The sequence below is a fragment of the Hydra vulgaris genome, chromosome 12 (genome assembly GCF_038396675.1).
Source record: "Hydra vulgaris chromosome 12, alternate assembly HydraT2T_AEP".
In the NCBI taxonomy this organism is placed as follows: Eukaryota; Metazoa; Cnidaria; class Hydrozoa; order Anthoathecata; family Hydridae; genus Hydra; species Hydra vulgaris.
Genome location: NC_088931.1, coordinates 40,711,745 through 40,730,899, shown reverse-complemented (window position 1 = coordinate 40,730,899; position 19,155 = coordinate 40,711,745). Strand labels below are relative to the sequence as shown.

General features: G+C 27.7%; 2 protein-coding genes across 6 annotated transcripts; one reads left to right on the top strand and one right to left on the bottom strand.

The window, feature by feature from the left end:
* The first annotated feature begins 7,285 nt into the window (after window positions 1-7,285).
* Window positions 7,286-9,988, top strand: LOC136088733 (uncharacterized). Of its 4 annotated transcripts, none has more exons than XM_065813251.1 (7): window positions 7,286-7,573; window positions 7,669-7,764; window positions 7,879-8,435; window positions 8,677-8,810; window positions 9,075-9,135; window positions 9,273-9,441; window positions 9,581-9,988. In XM_065813251.1, exons 1-3 carry the CDS (start codon window positions 7,381-7,383, stop codon window positions 8,052-8,054), a joined length of 465 nt encoding a protein of 154 aa, XP_065669323.1. In that variant the 5' UTR covers window positions 7,286-7,380; the 3' UTR covers window positions 8,055-8,435; window positions 8,677-8,810; window positions 9,075-9,135; window positions 9,273-9,441; window positions 9,581-9,988. The 4 variants fall into 4 exon arrangements, with proteins under 4 accessions (XP_065669323.1, XP_065669325.1, XP_065669324.1 ...); XM_065813253.1 differs by having other exon boundaries at window positions 8,677-8,936; XM_065813252.1 differs by having other exon boundaries at window positions 8,677-8,950.
* A 7,082-nt stretch (window positions 9,989-17,070) lies between these two features.
* On the bottom strand, window positions 17,071-18,748 carry LOC105843663 (carbohydrate sulfotransferase 11). 2 transcript variants are annotated; one of them, XM_065813249.1, is made up of 2 exons: window positions 18,381-18,748; window positions 17,071-18,243 (listed from the first exon to the last, which is right to left on the bottom strand). In XM_065813249.1, exons 1-2 carry the CDS (start codon window positions 18,504-18,506, stop codon window positions 17,401-17,403), a joined length of 969 nt encoding a protein of 322 aa, XP_065669321.1. In that variant the 5' UTR covers window positions 18,507-18,748; the 3' UTR covers window positions 17,071-17,400. The 2 variants fall into 2 exon arrangements, with proteins under 2 accessions (XP_065669321.1, XP_065669322.1); XM_065813250.1 differs by having other exon boundaries at window positions 18,483-18,730.
* Between the last annotated feature and the right edge of the window lie 407 nt (window positions 18,749-19,155).

Here is a 19,155-nt window from a genome sequence, read left to right as displayed (position 1 = left end):
TTGATGATGATAGTACGGTTTGACTATTTGTTATAATCAGGTCGAGTGTGTTAGAAGGCTTGACGAATCAAGTACTACGGTAGGTTAGGAATAAGCTAATTGATATTTATGAAAGCACTTTTGAAATCTGAGATTACTCTGACACTTGTCTTTCACGCGAGAAACAGTTCCAATGCCGCCATTAACGTCAATAGACTCATAAGATGTACGACTAAAGTTGAAACCGCCATAAAGTAGCATGGCCGAGCAGTTCACACTAGTCAGTATCTGCTTTGCGGCCGTAATCAATGTGATACACTGAGAAAGAACCTGATCATTAAGTCCGTGTTCAGATTTGCTCAATTAATGTTGAGTTGAGCTGAATAGTATTAACTTCGCCGACTATGATACCATCTCGTGTAAGTTGCAACTCTGCCCCCATCTATGGGTTTTTGCTGTGTGGTTGGTAGCCACACAGCGTCTAATAAATCCATGAAACAAGTTTCCTCAAAAAATATGTTGTGTGGTCAGTAGGGCATAGGCGGATACAAGATCCGAAACCAAATATTTGGGTACCCGTACCATTTTTTTGAGACCGGATCCGGATCTGTTTGGTTCAGATATTCGGTTCTCAGCTTTTTATATAAAATTAATTTTTATAATTTTGATATTGGATACTGGTAAGCAGAAGATAGTATGATTCAAGATGAGGTTTTAAGTTTTTGAAAAAACACAGACCAGATAGTTGGTGCCCCCTCAAAACCCCGCCCCCCTCCTCCTTCTCCTCTCCTGATGTTTTCGACTCTGCTTAAATCAGTCTATGTAGCAGCGCTCCCTTACATGTTCTCATTATATCAATATAATCTCTGGTCTGCCTTTTTTGAAAGCTAAAAGACTCCATTTTAAGCCATACTATTTTCTGCTTACCGTTGGATACCGTTATAGCCTTCACATAGTTTTAAACTGTTGCACTTTGAAGCTCCTGTTTAGGAGCATTTTTTTAAGTGCAAAATAAAGAAAACTACTCGATACAAAACCTGTAACGTCCTTGTAACAATTAAAGGAGGCTGCATAAGTGTTATGCAAAAGCATTTAAAGATCATCCAAAAAAAATATCAGAAATTTTGTACAAGAAAAAATACGATTGTCAATATACTAACAGATCTTATTGCAATTGATGGACTTTCATTTAACACTGTTGAAAAAAGTAAGAAGGTTAGGAGAACTTGCTTTAGCCAAAGGACAAAAATTACCTTCTAATTCAATTTCCATTAAAAATATTTTACTGGATCATGCTAAAAATATTAAGCCCCAATTAACGGCTGAATTAAAAGACATGAAAGCTAACAATTTCAGGTTTAGCTTAACTGTTATATTTACGCGTTGTTATATAAGTATTAATGTGCACACAAATATAAGCCTTTATAAATTTGGACTTGTACGTGTCGTTGGGAGTTTGTCATTCGAAAAAATAATAAATTTAAAAAAGATACTGTTAAGACAACTACAGATGGTGCATCTGTTATAGTTAAATTTTGCCGTTTAATTAACCAACTACATCACATTTGCTATGCCTATGTAATCCATTTAGCAGTAGGAGATGTACTTTATGTGAAACCAACTGAAGTTTTAGACCAAAACGATAATTATGAAATTAAAGATAGTAAGGATGACAGTAAGGATAACAGTGAAGAGCAAAATCAAGATGAAGAGCTGGGTATATCATGCTGGGTATATAATAGATTATTTTTCAATTCTAAAAAATTTTTGCACAATAATAAAATTTTGAAAATATATCACCTGTTAAACTGACAATATATTACAGAAACATGTATTATGTATAACAATATATTACAGAAACATGTATTATGTATGACAATATATTACAGAAACATGTATTATGTATGACAATATATTACAGAAACATGTATTATGTATGACAATATATTACAGAAACATGTAAAATTAGAATTTAAACATGAAATTAAACCTACTTTAGACTGTATATTTATCATGATGTATACTTTAAGACTGTATATTTATCATGATGTATACTTCAAGACTCGTTGGGACTCATTATTTGATTGATAATTAAACTCTTTGTCAAGTTAAGCAAATGTATTAAAATGGCACTTATCCAAGTGCATCTCAAATAACAATATCAGCTAGTTCTTAATGATTTAGTTAAAGCTTTAAAGCCTGTAAAGTTAGGAGTCAAAGCCATCGAGACTCAAATTTTCCATCGAGACTCAGATTTGTTTACAGCAGAAAAAGTTTTTTGTTTTGTTTTAAATCAACTACAATCGAACGAATTTGATATAGTAAAATAGCTTTTTTATTTGTTCTTAAGTTAAAGAAAGATCCGGATCCAAATCACAATCCGAGATCCATTATGCCTAAGTGGCCAGCTGGACTTATGTTGGGACGAAAGTCTGATAGGCTATGAAAATATGAATTATGTGAAAATATGAAAAAAAATAAAATATGAAACTGACTATTAAAATACACTGATGAAAATATCCCGGAATTTTTCATTTTCAATTTCCGGAAATTTTGGATGTTTTGGAAATTTTCAAAAAAAGATTAATTTATAATTAATTATCAAACTTTTATGTCTTATTTAGGCAGTTGTTATGGACATTTTTATAGTAAAGTATTGTGAAGCAGAATATTATTTTAGAAAGCTTTCTTTGAAAAACACTTTTTTTGGTATTTTGTTGAGTTTTTTTAATGTAACTTTAAGTTGTAACTATGATGCTTTTTTTTTTAAATTTTCTAAAATTGTTTTATCCTTTTGTTTACTAAGCATATTGACTTTCAGCGTCGTATTTCTTAATCTTTATTAAATTGGCCTTCATTTTACTGAAAACTGTTAAATTGCATATAAAATGACTTGATTATTTACAGTATTTTAAAATTTTTTCCTGATTTTAAACAATTATATGATTAATGGCGGACAAAAATTTTTGCTAATTTTGAATTATTTTAAAATATATATAAATATATTTTATATTATATAACAATATAAATAACAACTAAGCAATAAAAAAAAAGAACTAATGATTTCAAAGTCATAAATTCCTCCGCTAAGTTTAAATAAGCGCTTTTCAAGACTTGAGTCTCACTCGCCACAACCTTGCTAGGGCACTTTTGACTTTATAAATCAATAAATTAAAAAAATTATTCTATTCTTTAAATTTTTTAAAACTTATACCGTATTTTTCAACCAATACTACCCGGTGGGCGGTTTGTGTGCATGTTTATGTGTGTGTTTTTTTATAAGTATCATACCAAGCAAATTATTTTATTGTTATTTTACTGAATATTCCGATCAAATGTGTTTTTGAATGTTATTTTTAGATAAGTTTTTATAATCTAACACAGTAAGTGCTTTTATAACATGTATCTTTTACAAAAATGTTTTAAAATGCTATCTTTAAACATAAAAATCTTCCTATCTTTTGTATTTTTTTTTAATTTCTGGAAGTTTTCTGGGAAATTTTGCTCAAAATTTCCAGAAATTTTCAAAAGTTTTTTACAATAAACTTGTAGTTATATAATTTTATAAACTTTACCGTGAAATTCACGGTACTATACCGTGAATAACACGGTATTTCACCGTGAAAGCATTTTGCGGTACAATACCGTAATTATTACGGTATTTTGGCCGCGAACACGGCTCTTAACTACTTCACGGTAAAATTTTTAGACAAATTAAGTATATTGGGTTGCCATGTTTTTTTTATATTTAGTCTTAGCATTGATTTTTGAATAATTTCTATTTGAAATATTTGTATATGTCTAAATAATTCATCCTATAATTTACAAAATAATATTATTTTTTTCAATGTCATTTCTTATTGCAATTGGTTTTATGATATAACTTATATGATATCAACGTGTTTGATATCAAACAGTGTTTGAAACACCTGAAGATATCATTAACTTCAGCTATATCTTACTAAGACAAAGCTGGAGTCCATGGTATCTTTAGGCTGAAGACTTCAGCCTAAAGATCATAGCTAGGTTATCTAGTTGTGTTTTATATCATACCTTATATCCTTTTAATCCTATAAATATTTTAAATCCTAATAATTATTATATTATATGTATATACATTTTGTATATATAATTATGTATATATATATATATATATATATATATATATATATATATATATATATATATATATATATATATATATATATATATATACATATATACATACATTCTTCCTGATGAACCTACTGATGGTGAAACACAGTAATGAAGAAATCAAAAATTAGATAAGTGTTTTTACTAATTTATTATTGCTCTGTTCTTTTATACATTGAGCACTCTGTTTGTAGAATACACTAACATAATTTATATATACATATATATATATATATATATATATATATATATATATATATATATAATATATATATATATATATATATATATACTTTATTAAAAAGATAATGTCTAAATTGGATTTAAAAGCATGCAACCATTGTGGCAAAAAAATTAAAACTTTGCTGAGTTATATGACTCATTATCAAAGCCATCGCAATTTAGCTAATATTCAATTTCCTTGTTGCATTCAAATTGCAGAATTATTTCAAAGCGTAATCAACTTTCAAATTGCATATAAGAAAAGAACATAATAAAAGTATTATCGAAAATAAACTAACAACAGAAATAAATAACATTTTCCAAAGTTTTAAATGTGATATTGCACTATGTAAAAAAATATGTGCTGGACTATCTCAGTTTATCTTACATCTTAAATTGCATCTTGATTCACTTGACCGCGTTCATTGTCCTTACATGAATTGCAAAAGTTCTTACACTAATCGAAATTCTTTTGCATCTCATATAACAAGACGACACAAGCAATGGGATTCAAGTTTTATCATGCCACTGTATGTTGTACATAGCTTAAATTCTTCTAATTTAATCAACAATAAAGATGTTAACACCATTGAACAAGAAAGCATTTCATGTGGATCTTTAGAACACTATGAAAATGAAGAGTTTCATGATTGTATTGATGATATTTCTTCTGAAAAATATTTGAAGGATCAAGCTCTCTTTTTTTTTAAATTGCAAGTAAAAAATATATTTCCAGCTTCTTGTGTTCAATCTATTTTTGATGAACTTATGGTAGTTAATAATTCAAGTACTTAATTCTCTGTTCAAAGTCTGACTTCTGCAATCTCGAATCAAAGCAGCAATATCTGTGAAAATATTAAATAAAAATAAGTCAGAACAAATAAAGATAAACAGTTTGTACTCTTTAAGTACTAATAAAAAAATGAAAGCTTATTTTCATAAACACATGAGTTACATATCTCCAATAGAATTTACTTTAGGTTTTGATGCCAATAAAAAATTTAGAACTGTTCATCATATTCCAATAAAGGACTTGTTAAAAATGATGTACAATAAACGCAGCAATGAACCTGGGTTTTGGGTAAAACATGAGGAAAATTTTGAGACTTACTGAGTGGATCCCTAATTCAAGATATTGCAAAGTCTGATGATAAAATTTTATATCTTATTCTATATCAAGATTCTTTTGAAATTGTCAACCCAATTGGATCAGGAAGAAAAAAACATAAAATACTTGCAGTTTACTTAACATTAACTAATATTCCATCACACAAAAGATATGCATCGGAGCAGCTACAGCTGGTACTTATGTGTAAAGATGCAGATTTAAAGTACTTTGGCCTCAGCAAAGTGCAGAGTTTGATTTTAACCCTCAATTCTGTGGACTAGATCGAACAGAATCAAGCCACAATAATAGCCTGCTTCAATTAGCTCAGAGTAATGGTAACAATTTTGAAGGAATAAAATTTAATTCACCATTTAATGGTTTATGTGGATTTCATGTGTCTACAGGTTTGCCACCATGCTTAGCTCATGATATCTTCGAAGGCGTTGCTTCACGAGATATGTATCTATTTGTTAAATATTTTGTTAGTAAGCGATGGTTTTCATTTAACAACATCAGCAGAAGAATTAACATGCAAAAGTATTTTGAAGGAGATGCCTTTGATAAACCTTGTGAGATGAATAAAACTTCGAGTACTGAAAAGTTAAGTGGTCATGCAGTTCAAAACTGGGTGTTTTTGCATTTGTTTCCCCTTTATATAGGAATTTACATTCTAGATTTTGAAGATCCTGTGTGGTTATTGTATTTAAGACTGAAAGAAATTGTTGAGATTATATGTTCACCTAAAATTGACATTCAACATATTGCTTATCTGCAGGTTTTAATAAATGGTTATTTGTCTTCTCGTAGAAAATTATTATCTTCTTCTTAACTATTATCAAAACATCATTATTTGTCCCACTATCCACAGCTAATTTTACGTTACGGGCCTCTAATGCAAGTTTTCACTTTAAGGTTTGAACAAAAGCATTCTTACTTTAAAAAATGTGCCAGAAATTTTAACAATTACAAGCATGTATGTAAAACCTTAACAGAGACACACCAGTTGTTGCAATCATACAATAATTCAAGCATACCAAGTTCAAAAATTTACGCGGTCAATTCATTTTCATTCAATGTCAAAAATTTTTGTTCTACCATTTCTGAGGCAATTATAACTACATGTGGACAACTGCCGGATAAAGGATCACGAACTTCCTTTTTTTGCAAGAATTTTGTTTCTTTTTTTTGATACACATGGAATTGTGTATGCTCTTATTAATGAGCAGAACACACAATTTGTGCATGAGCTTGGTATGTATGAGGTCTGTGGAGAAAATAATGAGATTCGATGTATAATGATTGCTTCTTTAATAGACTACCTTCCACTACCATCTTACAAGCACTGCAATCGCTCTTTTATTTCCTTAAAGCACTCTGTGTCATGCTCATCGAATAACTACAGGTTTACATAAATAATTTTTAAAAGTTATATATTTTATTTGGCAATATCATGATAAAAGATTTTATTTGTAAACTATTTTATTTATAGTATTTATGCAGTAAATGTGAGCAGTTTTTTTCAGAAATATTATTTAAAGAACCAGTCATAAGAACCAATCAAAAACAATAGTAGAGAGTATTATAAAAACGTTTTAAGAAAACTTTCTTTTTTAAGAATTTTGCTACATAATTATATGTATAATGTAATAATATTTTGTTTTTTTGCTTAGTATAATTTAAAATGGAAGCAAGTAAAATTTTTAATATTTTATATATATATTTTTAATTTAATTTTTTTTTTTTGAATACTACATTTTGTGAATACTATATATATGTTTTTTAAATTTAATTAGTTGTAATCTTTTAAATTGAATAACCACATCAAACTCTGTAAAATATACTTACAATATAATATGACTTTTATTATGATACTCTTGATATATACACATGTTATATATGATCTATTTTTTTAGATAATGCAGGTTATTAAAAGTAATATTTTAAGAACACTGCCAAATATTGGCGGATGCGTTTTAAACCAGGTTGTGAAAAATTTATGGGAAATAGGTGTTGAAAATGAAACAGATCTCTACCTGGTTGATGATTTGGTTTTGCTAAAACCCATTCAACAACGCAAACTCCTTGAATCTTGGGCAAAGGAAAGCTCTGGTAAAAAAGATTTATGATACTCAAAATAAATATGATTTTTATTATCATATACATTTATATATTTTTATTTATAATATTAATAAAATTTTATGCAGAACAATCCCAAAACTCTGTAGATTTTATTGTGGCCACACAATCCAGCATACAAATGGTGCCCACAGTTGAAATGAAAAATAACTTAACTATTTCGAGTAAGTTATTAAAAAAAGTTATTAATAAAACATAGTAATTAAAAAAATATTTAGTTAGTGTTCTTTATATATTTAATTGCTCTATTTAAAATATTGTGTCAATATTTTAAATAGTAATGAAGATTAAACATGTAAGTGCTGCTGATTGGTATTTGACATTTGTTTTACCTTGGGCCAAAATGTCTAAAGAGGTACAAGATATATTAGCAGCTGAAGAAAGACCTTTAACAGCACTTCGGTGTGCAATTATAAGGATTATTATGAATGATGTCCTTGCTGTTTGCCCATAGCCATTAAAAAAACATTTAGATGAAATTGCATCTTCTATGGTTGCCAAATATCCTAAATCGTTTAAAGATGAGTATGGTACTACAGTGATTAGTAGCGGTCATGACAGTTTAACGTTACAACTAGTAAACCGTTATGACTATCTGCAGCGGCCAAACCGTGTTCCACCATTAATGAGTGTTTTAAATATGGAATCCCAAAAGGAACAATTATTAGCAGATGTTATAAAAAGAAAAACTGATAGTTATGGTTGCTTGAACCGAGAACCAGTTCTCAGTGTTTCAAACAGTCCTGAAGAACTCAAATACTATTTGCAGCGAACTGAAATAAATGAAAAGATGTTATTGAATGATTTGTTGATAAAATTCCCCAATTTATTTACAGTAAATTAAATTAATTTTATTTAAAAATAATATAACTTATATTATTAACCAGTATGTATTAATCTATATTACTACTAAATAGAGGTATTTTATAGTATTTAATTAGATTTTTGTAGAAGTTTATTTTATTTAGTTTTGGTATATATATATATATATATATATATATATATATATATATATATAAATATATATATATATATATATATATATATATATATTTAAATTGGTTTTTTCTATTTAGATTGGTGGTTTGCTACATCACTTTGATATTTTGATGGGTGGAGTGAATGCTGGTGAACTTTTGATGAAAGCATTATATGATGAAAAGTTATATTTTTGCATAGTTGTGGAATAGCAGACCTTAAAGTAAAGAAGGTGATAATAAATTTAGATAAAGCAAAGCATGAAACTTTGTCAAATTTACCTGTGGCTCCCGGTCTTCTAATGGCTTTGATTAGTTTGTTTAATGAAAAACTTGACGCACTCTTTATGTTTGTGGGTGTATGTTAAAAATAGTAATCATTAATTTAAAATATATCCAATACATATTTTCAAGCAATTAATTGTGTTTCACTCATTTTATAATAACATGCAATGTAGTTACTAAAAGATATTTAGCAGTAAAAAAAATATGTTTAGGAGACAATGGATCAAACAGAATTGGTGCCAAGATCAAATTCTCCTCATCTATGTGTTTATGGTATGTTGAATTACAAGTTCTAATATGTTTAAAGATTTTGAAAATAATTAAAAAAAAAAAAGGTATGAGCTTGATCATTTTTATTTATATATATTTAAAATGGATTTTTGTTAGGTCAATTTGCATTTTTTTTTTAGGGAATTCGCTATTTACAGCAAATCGATTCATGCTGGTAATTGATTGCATTGTTGCAGTTAATGGAATGAACAATTTCATCAAGTCATTTTGTTGTTTATTTGCGAGTTTCTATATTTTCAATATACTATATCCAAAAGAAGCTTTATCATTATTAGAATTTTGTCAACGGTATATAATGCTTATATTATGTTTAATTAAATGTGTTTAATTTGTCTAAGGTTTACATAGTATTTGATGTTAATGATATTTATTGATGAGAATGTTTTTAAACGTCAACTGCTTATACATATATTATTGACCGTTCTAGTGCATTTTTCGGCATCAATCCTGAAAAAGGGAGAAAAGCAAGGCGAACGAAGAAGACTTCAGCAATAAGCAAAATTGTGCTGTCAATACTGCAGAAGTTTGCGAAATTTAATAATATTTAAATTTACCACGTTGCTAAACTTTGAAACAGCAATTTATTATGTAGTTATTTATATTTATTTGTAAATTTCAAAAGTTTTACAATGATGTCTTTCGTTTTATTTTTGAATTTAATACATTCTTAAACTCCTACTTACCGAATAACTATTTATATAACGTCATATTGATATGTAAGAGATTTTAAATTTTCGTTTTATTTGAATTTATTTATATTCACTTAATTTATCTGAGTAACTATTTCTATTTAATAACATGTAGTAATGTAAAACTGAAAAGATTTTTAAAAATATGACGTGTTTTTGTTGCCATTAGCATATAAACAAACATATATGTTAATAGATATTTATAATTGAAGATACAATTAAAAAAAATGTAATTGAAATACAATTGACTTACATTACTTTTGTAAAACAACAATAAGTAGGTGTATTCTGAGTAAGCTTGTTTTTTGAGCTTGTGTATAACATATTTCTAGCTTTTACTTCTCTCAACTCCTATGTAAAATACTCACAAAATACAAATAATAAAATCTTTCTTAGATTAACAATTTGAGCAGCCGTGGCGCAGTGGTTAGAGTTCTGGCTCAGAACCCAGAGGTCCAAGGTTCGACGCCAGCTCTAGCCCAACAAGCGACAGTGGTACGGAAAGAGGCATGAATTTCCTGTTAAATGCTCTCCTGCGGTGCTCTGTAATAAGACCGTAAGGACTTCTGGGAGCACCTAAAATAACTACAAAAAAAAAAAAAGTTTTTTTTTTTTTGTAGAGTATTTTATGGGGAGGGTGTGTGGGGAAAAGTGATATTCTACCCCCACAAAGAAGGTGACTTTCAAGTTTTAGTCGGTTTTTGACGAATTTAGTCGGCTAATCGGGTATTTGACAAAATACAGTCGAGTGAGTATTAGTTTTTAAGGACCTTTTTTTTTATTATTTTTAAGAAACCAGTTGGTACTTTATAAAGATTGACCCCTCCCCTTATTTTATTTGTAAAATCGTGGTTGCATATAAAAAATATTAAAATATTGGAAGATTTTATAAAGATTACATTTTGCATCATCTTTAAAAGGTACATATTACAAATGCACTAGTTGTGTTAGATAATTATAATCTATCTAAAAATTACATAAGTATACACATTTGATTTGAATGTTAATTAAAACAATAATATATTAACTTGCTTGGTACGATACTTTTAAAACACACGCACACACTTGGCAGTATTGGTTCAAAAATACGGTATGCATTTAAACCATTTTAAAGTCAAAAGTGCTCCAGCAAGGTTGTGTCAAGTGAGACTCAAGTCTTAAAAGCGCTTATTTAAACATAGAAGTGGAATTTATGACCTCGAAATCATAAGTTCAAATTTAGCAAAAAAATCAAAGTTTAAACTTAGCAAAAAAAATTTCTGCTTTTTGCCTTTCATTAATCAATAATTTCTTTAAGTCAAGAAAAAATTGTAAAATATTGTAAATATTCAATCAAGTCTTTTTATATATAAATTTACAGTGTTTAGTAACTTTTAGGCCAATCTAATAGATTTTTTTTTTTTTTTTATACTGTTATTTAGGTGCCCCAAGAAGACCTAACGGTCTTGTCACAGAGCACCGCGGACGTGCATTTAACCAGAAAGTTCACGCCTCCTTCCTTACCGTGACGCGAAAATATCAAGGCTCGTTTAGAACCTGGATCTCTTGCTTATAAAGCAAGCTCTCTAACCACTGCGCCACGGCCGCACATATTAAAAAATGCCCTTTCCCTTTTAGGGGTGGGGGTGCTAATTATGTTAAGCCTTAAACAAAGCTTGCTTCGGCAATGGGCATCAATATGCTAAGCAAATAACAGGATAAAATAGTTTAAAAAATTTTTGAAAACAAATAATCAATTGCTACTTATAGTTATGATAAAAACTTAACAAAATGCCGAGAAAAGTGTTTTTCAAAGAGGGCTTTCTAAAAATGTTATAATCTGCTTCAAAATACTTCACCATGAAATAACAACTGTCTAAATAAGATTTTACTCAAAATTTTACTCATTAATTATAAAATAACTTATCTTTTTTTGAAAATTTCCAAACTTTCCAGAAATTTTTCGGAAAATTTAGCGAGTTGAAAACTCCCAGAAAATTAATCTTTTTTAAATATTTATATGCAATCTTTACACATAAAACATCTTTGCTTCTTTAAAACACTCCACAAAAGAAATACACAATAAAGTTGGTAAATCTGAAAAAGATTTTATTTTTTGTCTTTAGTAAATATTTTCATTTTAGATAAGAGGAGTAAAAGTTAGAAATATGTTAAACACAAGCTTAAAGTGTTAATTTTCATTAGTAAAAAGCTAATGTTTTGTAAATGATGAAATTTTCTTTCTCATTTCTTATATATCAGAGGCAATTTTTTAAGGCGATTTTTTTAATGTGTTGAGAACCAAAGCTAAATTATTATATATTATATTTTTGTCACGCGGGTAAAAAAGAGGTAAAATCATGGTTAAACTATGTGTCCGGGGCTACTCTTCAATTTTGAAATACGCCTTTTTCCTAACATTTTATGTTTTTTTTTATGTTTTGTATATTATTAAGATACTCAATAATTATTTTTTGTTTTTAGTTCAATAGATAAATTTTCAAAAAAGTCTTTTGACAGTTTGTTTTCTGTTAGGACATATGTACAATAATCTATTTTTTCCTTAAGTACCCTACACAAGTTTATTGCATTAAAAATTTTTCGGATATATTTTCCGAAAAATTTCCCGAAATTTTTAACCCTAGTTGAAGTTAAAGGTTTTATATTACTATTAAGAAACAACTGCCACAATTGTGGCCCTCGGCAAGTCATTACAAAATTAGATTATGTTACAATAACTAATAATATGTAAATAATATGTGAATAAATAAAAATATTAATATTTTTGAATAGATTTGTGTTCAAAAGATACTTTGTTTAATAACCAAATGCTAATAGGTTTGGATTTTATTTTTTATTATTTTGATGGGATTACTTCTGCTAATATGTTCATTAAGAATTATGTCCAAGAACTTTAATATTTTGTTTACTTTATTTAATATTTATTTTAAGTTTAGTTATATAAATCAGCCAATAAAGAAGTTTGAAGGGAAAGTGTATGATTTAGAAAATTTTATAAAACGAATAAATTTGAATTTTGCAACATTTAGGGAGATATTGTTAGCCTTAAACAATTTGTTTAATTTCTTACGTAATCGTATTTAACATTAGGTTGAGGTTTGTTCAGCTAAAGAAAAAATATGTATCATTGGCGAGAAAAACAAAGTTGAGTATATTGGAAAATTAGTATTTATCATTTATATAAACAAAAAGTAACAATAGTCCGAAGATTTATCTTTGTGGGACCCCGCAAGTTATATTTTCGTCTAACAGTAATGTTTTAAGATAATGCTTGTTCCCAATTATTAACTATTGTGCATTATGCGTTCTAATAATTTTGAAAAACATGGAAAAATATAAATTGGTTGTAGTTAGAAGCAATAGAATCATCTCCACTTTTAAATATAGGAATAAACTTTGATAACTTTTAGTTGATCAAAAAACATTATAAAATTTTTACATATTACCGACTAAGTATTATTACAGATTAAGAAATATTACAGATTTTCAAGAAGAAATAGTTGAGAATATCGCAGACATTTTTAAAGCCAACCTCGCAAATGTCATCAAGTTTATTTGGTTGTATTTAAAGCAGAGTTTGTATTAAGCTCATCCATTATTGTTTTACTTGACTTTTACTGTTATTACTGTTTTACTTTTTTTACTCTAGTAAGTGAGTTATTATAAAAAACTGAAAAAAAAAAACTTTACGTGACCATTATAAAATCTTTTTTTTTCTAAATATGATTTAAAAAATATTTTTTCATAATTTTCTTTATTAACTCAGTCCCAATTTAACCAACTTTTATCAAACAATTGACAAGTTTCTCTGTAATATGTAAAACTCAGATGGTTTAAGGCCAGTCTCCATAAATTTCGGGTTTTTTTCGATGATGTTCGGGTGACGTGTTTTTTTATTGCTCGTATCTCGCAAGAGAATTTTAAAACGCTATTTTAAAATATGACAATAACTTTTTGACTTCTAAAATCCGACAAAAAAATTTCTGTGCTGTCATAACATTATGAACATTATGAATTCGTGTTAGGATTAGGGTCAGCATATGATGCAACGAATTCATAACATAGTTCATTTCTTAATTTATTACTTTATCTATAAAAAATTGAGTGATCGATTTTATTTTATTTGGTCATACTAATCAGTGTTATACTAACGTTTTAGATAACCTTAATACAATATTGTATTGTGGAATAGAAGGATAAATGAAAAAAGCGTAAAATTATAAGAATTATTTGTAAATTCAACAAATAATTGAGTCCTAGTTGTTGTTGATTTACAACATACATTCTTTACACTTAAAGCAATGAATTTTTTGAATAATATATGTTTAACTAAAAAAAGTCTTTCAAGTTTATTAAATCTCTACCTTTTACTTGCAGAAGAATTGGTTGGTCAAAAATATAAAAACTTTTTTACGAAACTTTATTTGAATTTTGCTAACTAATTTTTCATATCTTCCGTTGATTTATTCTTCTTTTAAATTATTTTCTTCAATCTAAATCATTTTCTGTCTCCCAATACTTTAATTCTTGTTACAATCTAATTTTTGTCTTCAACAACTTCCTTATCCATCAGCTTCTTGATGATCAACCATTAATAGGTTCATCATCAAGAAGCTTTCTGATGAACCTATTAATGGAGAAACCTCTGTTCCTTAAGAACATTGAGTAGAATACACTAGTATAGTTTTGCAAACAAACAAAAATATTTTTAGTTTTATATATTTATTTATATGTTTATTTAAGTCCAGTTTAAGTTAATATGGCAGTTGCAAATAAAAATATAATATCACGTTTCATTTTGTTTATTACAAATATTATTCCACTCGACATAAACATTACTGTTTTTAAGGCCATCAAAATGCCTTCAAAAACAAAATCGCTAAGTAAAAATCGCAAAGGTTACCGAATTCTTGACAATTAGATGTTCGTCGTTATAAGAAATGACAAATTAAAAAGGCTTTCGTTTGGGATTAGATTTTATAAATCTAAAATCTTCGATTATGATTTTAGATTTATCTTTAAATCTAAGTAGCTTCATTACAATTGTTCTAGTTGGCCCTTCTGTTTTTATTCCCAAACGAAGTGTTCTTTCGATCTCTATATCTTTTACTGATAACCTTTCAGATAAGAATTTTTTCCGTTTTGTTCCATTTTTTTGTTGTTTTCTGGAATACCTTTAATTCTTCGGTTATGTTTTTTTCTGATCTGGCTACAGAAATTCTGGATTTTTTTGTAGATTGTGTTTATAGCGTTTTTATTATTTTTCTTCTCAGTACCTTTAGCACATTTTACTCCTTTCTCTATTCTTTTTTCTTGAAAATTTAGCGTTTCTTTTAAGTCTTGGATACTATTTATGTTATTTCTTTTAGCGTAACTGCCATATTAACTTAAACTGGACTTAAATAAATATATAAATAAATATATAACACTAAAAAACAAACTCTATATAGTAATATATACTTCAGTATATAGTAATAATATATATATATATATATATATATATATATATATATATATATATATATATATATATATATATATATATATATTGTTCTTAACTAATAGCCATATATAACGCGTCTGCTCGCATGTAGCGCTTAACACAATCTGGTTATCGATCAGTCGCACAATTGGTATAGTATTTTAAAACAAGTTATAATGCCGCTACTTACAGTATTTATAATTACATAGTAATGTTGGATACATAATAATGTTGGATACATAATAACGTTGGATACATAATAATGTTGGATACATAAAAATGTTGGATACATAATAATGGATTGCTCAAATTTTTTAAATGCTGTTTTTTAAATATTACGGACATTTATAAACGTTACTATTGGGGCTCAGTGATTCCGATAAAAACCCGTTTCATCAGTGGCGTAGCAGTAGCAGGTTAGGCAGGCTTAATGAACCTGGGCCCCCGACCGTTTAAAAGAATGGAGAGGGGAAGTTTCATCAGAAATTTTTCAAAAATTGCTATTGATCCCAACGTCAATGAAGTATATTTAGTAGCAGATCAAACGGTAACGTAATTTAAATTATGTGCAAAGATTAAAATTTTCTTTAGTATTATTAAACAAATAAATGTTTACTTTGGAGGATGTGCACAATAAGATGAGAATGTAGACATTCATTATAAATTGGTATCCTAACCTGATTAAGCCCTTCACATATCTGACATGTAATTGACCAGCAATACGTGACAAGGCTGGGCAAGTCCTAGAAAACATGGCAAAATGAATATCATATTGTCTATTGTTCTTTTTGAGAAAGTTTTTCTATCTCTGCGTGCTGTATCAAAATTATTGCAGAGAAATTTTTTTCAAGTTGCTGCAACAAGTTGTCATCTCAATTCATTTTCAAAAGTATTTTAGAGACAAAGATCACTCTAAATTTGTTGCTTTTTAAATTTTAAAAGACAATATTTCTGATAACCTTCTTAGCCAAGTTATATTTTTTTGTTCGTTTGCCTAAAGGTTTCATTAGAAAAACCAGAAACATGAAACACTTGGAAGGTTTATAGATAACATAATGCAGCTCAAAATTGTGTTTAGTTTTCTAAAGCTAGTTACTGCATTGGTAACTTTTTAACTTTGCCCGTCTCCTTGATATCAAATAAACAACGCTTCTCAAATCTTAAATTAATAAACATATACTTACGATCTTGAATGACGCAATGAACGTTTGAGTTACCTGACTATTTTGAGCATTGAAAAAAGGCGCATAAAGAACATTAGTAAAGGTCCAATTTTTATAGACTTTACCAATGCAATGCAAATATAAAATTAAATCAAACCCCATTTTACGAAATCGAATTTACAGCAGCTCATAAATGTTGTCAATCAAATATCAATAAAAATATGATTTTACTAAACAAGCTTAAAAATTAATTATAAAGTTTTAATTATAAAATGTCCACTTAAATCAAAGATTAAAAAACTGTAATAAAAGTCATAATAAACAACTTTAATTGGAATATTTAAAACTTGTTTAAATGAATTTTTTTTTTTTTTAATTTAAAACCTAACCTTCACACATTAATGGTCAAAAAGAAAGTATTTGTCTTCTTCATATCGTTTTTTTCAAAAAGTCGGCTAATTAAATCTTGGTTGATTTAGTAAAAATATAATATTAAACATTATTTGGATAATTCATAAAATTAAAGTTTTTTATTAAATAAAAGCTTACCTTTTCTACGACTCTGATTCAGTTAAAAGAAGTATTTAACTTTCATATAAATTTTTAGTCATTTGTAAAAAGTATAGGAAAACATTTTATACAGTTTTCAAAATTCACAATCTTATAATTTTACATGTGTTAAATATATTTGTGTTCTGTTTTAAAATTAATGTTTCAAGAAATTCACTATAATAATAAGTTAATAGAGTTAAAATCTGAAATTTAAAAATGCAAAAGCTAAAACTAGGTAGTTAAAATTTGCAAAAAGGTTTTATGAGTAAAAATTTGTAAAAGGTTTTCTGAAGAGAAACGTTTTAAGCAATTTTCTGAATGAATTTAAAACTTGTTAGGTTTCTTTTTCTTAAAACGCTTTTTAGTTGTAGAATAACTTTTCTGGAATTTTATAATTAAAAGCCACAAAATCAGCTTCATACATTTTATATAGTTTTTGTATTGTGTCTCCTGAAATTGTTGAAAACAAGTCATACATAAGTTTTTTTGATGAGATTTTGTAGCCGTCAGTAAGATTTGCTGGAAAATGTATATTTTTTGCTCCTATCAATGATAAAATCTCTTCAGAATCCTCTACTAGGGTTTCCATTTTTCCTATAAAATTGAAAGGTATTATGCAAGGAGAACATAGTGAATATACTGGCGCCCAGTGAGCATCAAACACGTTTCTTTCAATGAGCCAATGAACAAATTCATTAAAAGTGACACCTTTCCCACTTTCATATTCTGTGTTTGTTAAATTTGCTCTGTGCATTCGAAGAATAGGCACGCCAAACAAACGTTCGAAATATGTGTTATTATCAGCAAACTTATTACGATAAGCTGATACTAATCTTTCAAACGGGTGTCTTGTGATGAAAAATTTAAGGTAGTTTTTTAACACGTGATTAACCTCTCCTTTACTAATCAATGAAAACAGTCTGGTTTGAGGAATTGTGTGAATAGTGTCTTTCGCATTCTCCGTTAAACTTTTAACTTTTCCTTCGAGCAGCAAAACTACTCTCTTCCAGTTGGTGCTGGCAATTTTTGGTACTGAGCAATATAAAAGCTTTTTTTCATGACTCACGTAAAAATGTCCTTTGTTTTCTCTCGATCTTATGAATTTTAAAAAGTCTATTTTTGGTTTTGACAAACAAAACAGTTGCAATTGGTTGATTCGTTTTTCTTGATTTTTGCTCACATGAAACTCTTTTAACTTTAGAGTCTATAAAAAATTTACAGTAAAGCACACTTAAAATAAGCTTAATTATTAAAATATGGTGAAAAGTATAATTATAAATAAAAAACAGTTAAATAAAGATTTTTGGTCGTCAGAAAGAAAAAAAAACCCGACAAGCCTACCTGGCTATTCTCTATCCATAGTATTTTATTTATATTTCCGTTGTATTTTATATATGCGACAAAAGTCATAAATGTAAAAAATAAAATGAAAAAGATGCTAACGAAATAAAAGTTGCAAAATGGCATCGTGCTCTTTGCGTAGCTTTCTTTGTACAAACTTTGTTAACTGTGTCTACTTTTAATTGTTCATAATATTTTTAAAAAACGCCATTTTAGATATTATCTTTTTATTTTCTTGAGTTAAATCTGTGAGCATTTAGTTTACTTTATACCATTAAATTGAAAGAGTAATATAAATATAGCAAACATAGATATATAAAAGTGATATGTCCTAAAGCAACCATGTTTTAAATTTTAAAAACTCATACAAAAATAAATTTCCTGAATAATTTATTTTTTGCATTTGAAACGCTACAAACCTCAATTGATTTTAAAGCGTTCAATTTTAAGAAAGTTGTTAGATTAGAAAACAATTTTTTTTTATTCCGTAGATTTCGGACCTAAAATATTAATAGATTAAAGGAAAAAAAAATTTGGTTGAACTAAAGTATTTCTTATTTTATTTGGAAAGGTCTTAAAGATTTCTTTTAAATAAGAATTAAAAAAGTTCAGGAACAAACAACTACGTCATTATGACTATCAAAAGCGAAGAATTATCGAGAGCATTCAAACCATATTCAACTTTCAATCAAAATTCAAAATTCAATCAAAAAGAAATGTTTCAGCTCAAATGAAGGTTGAGTACCTTTTCAAACTTTTCAAACTTTTTAAAACA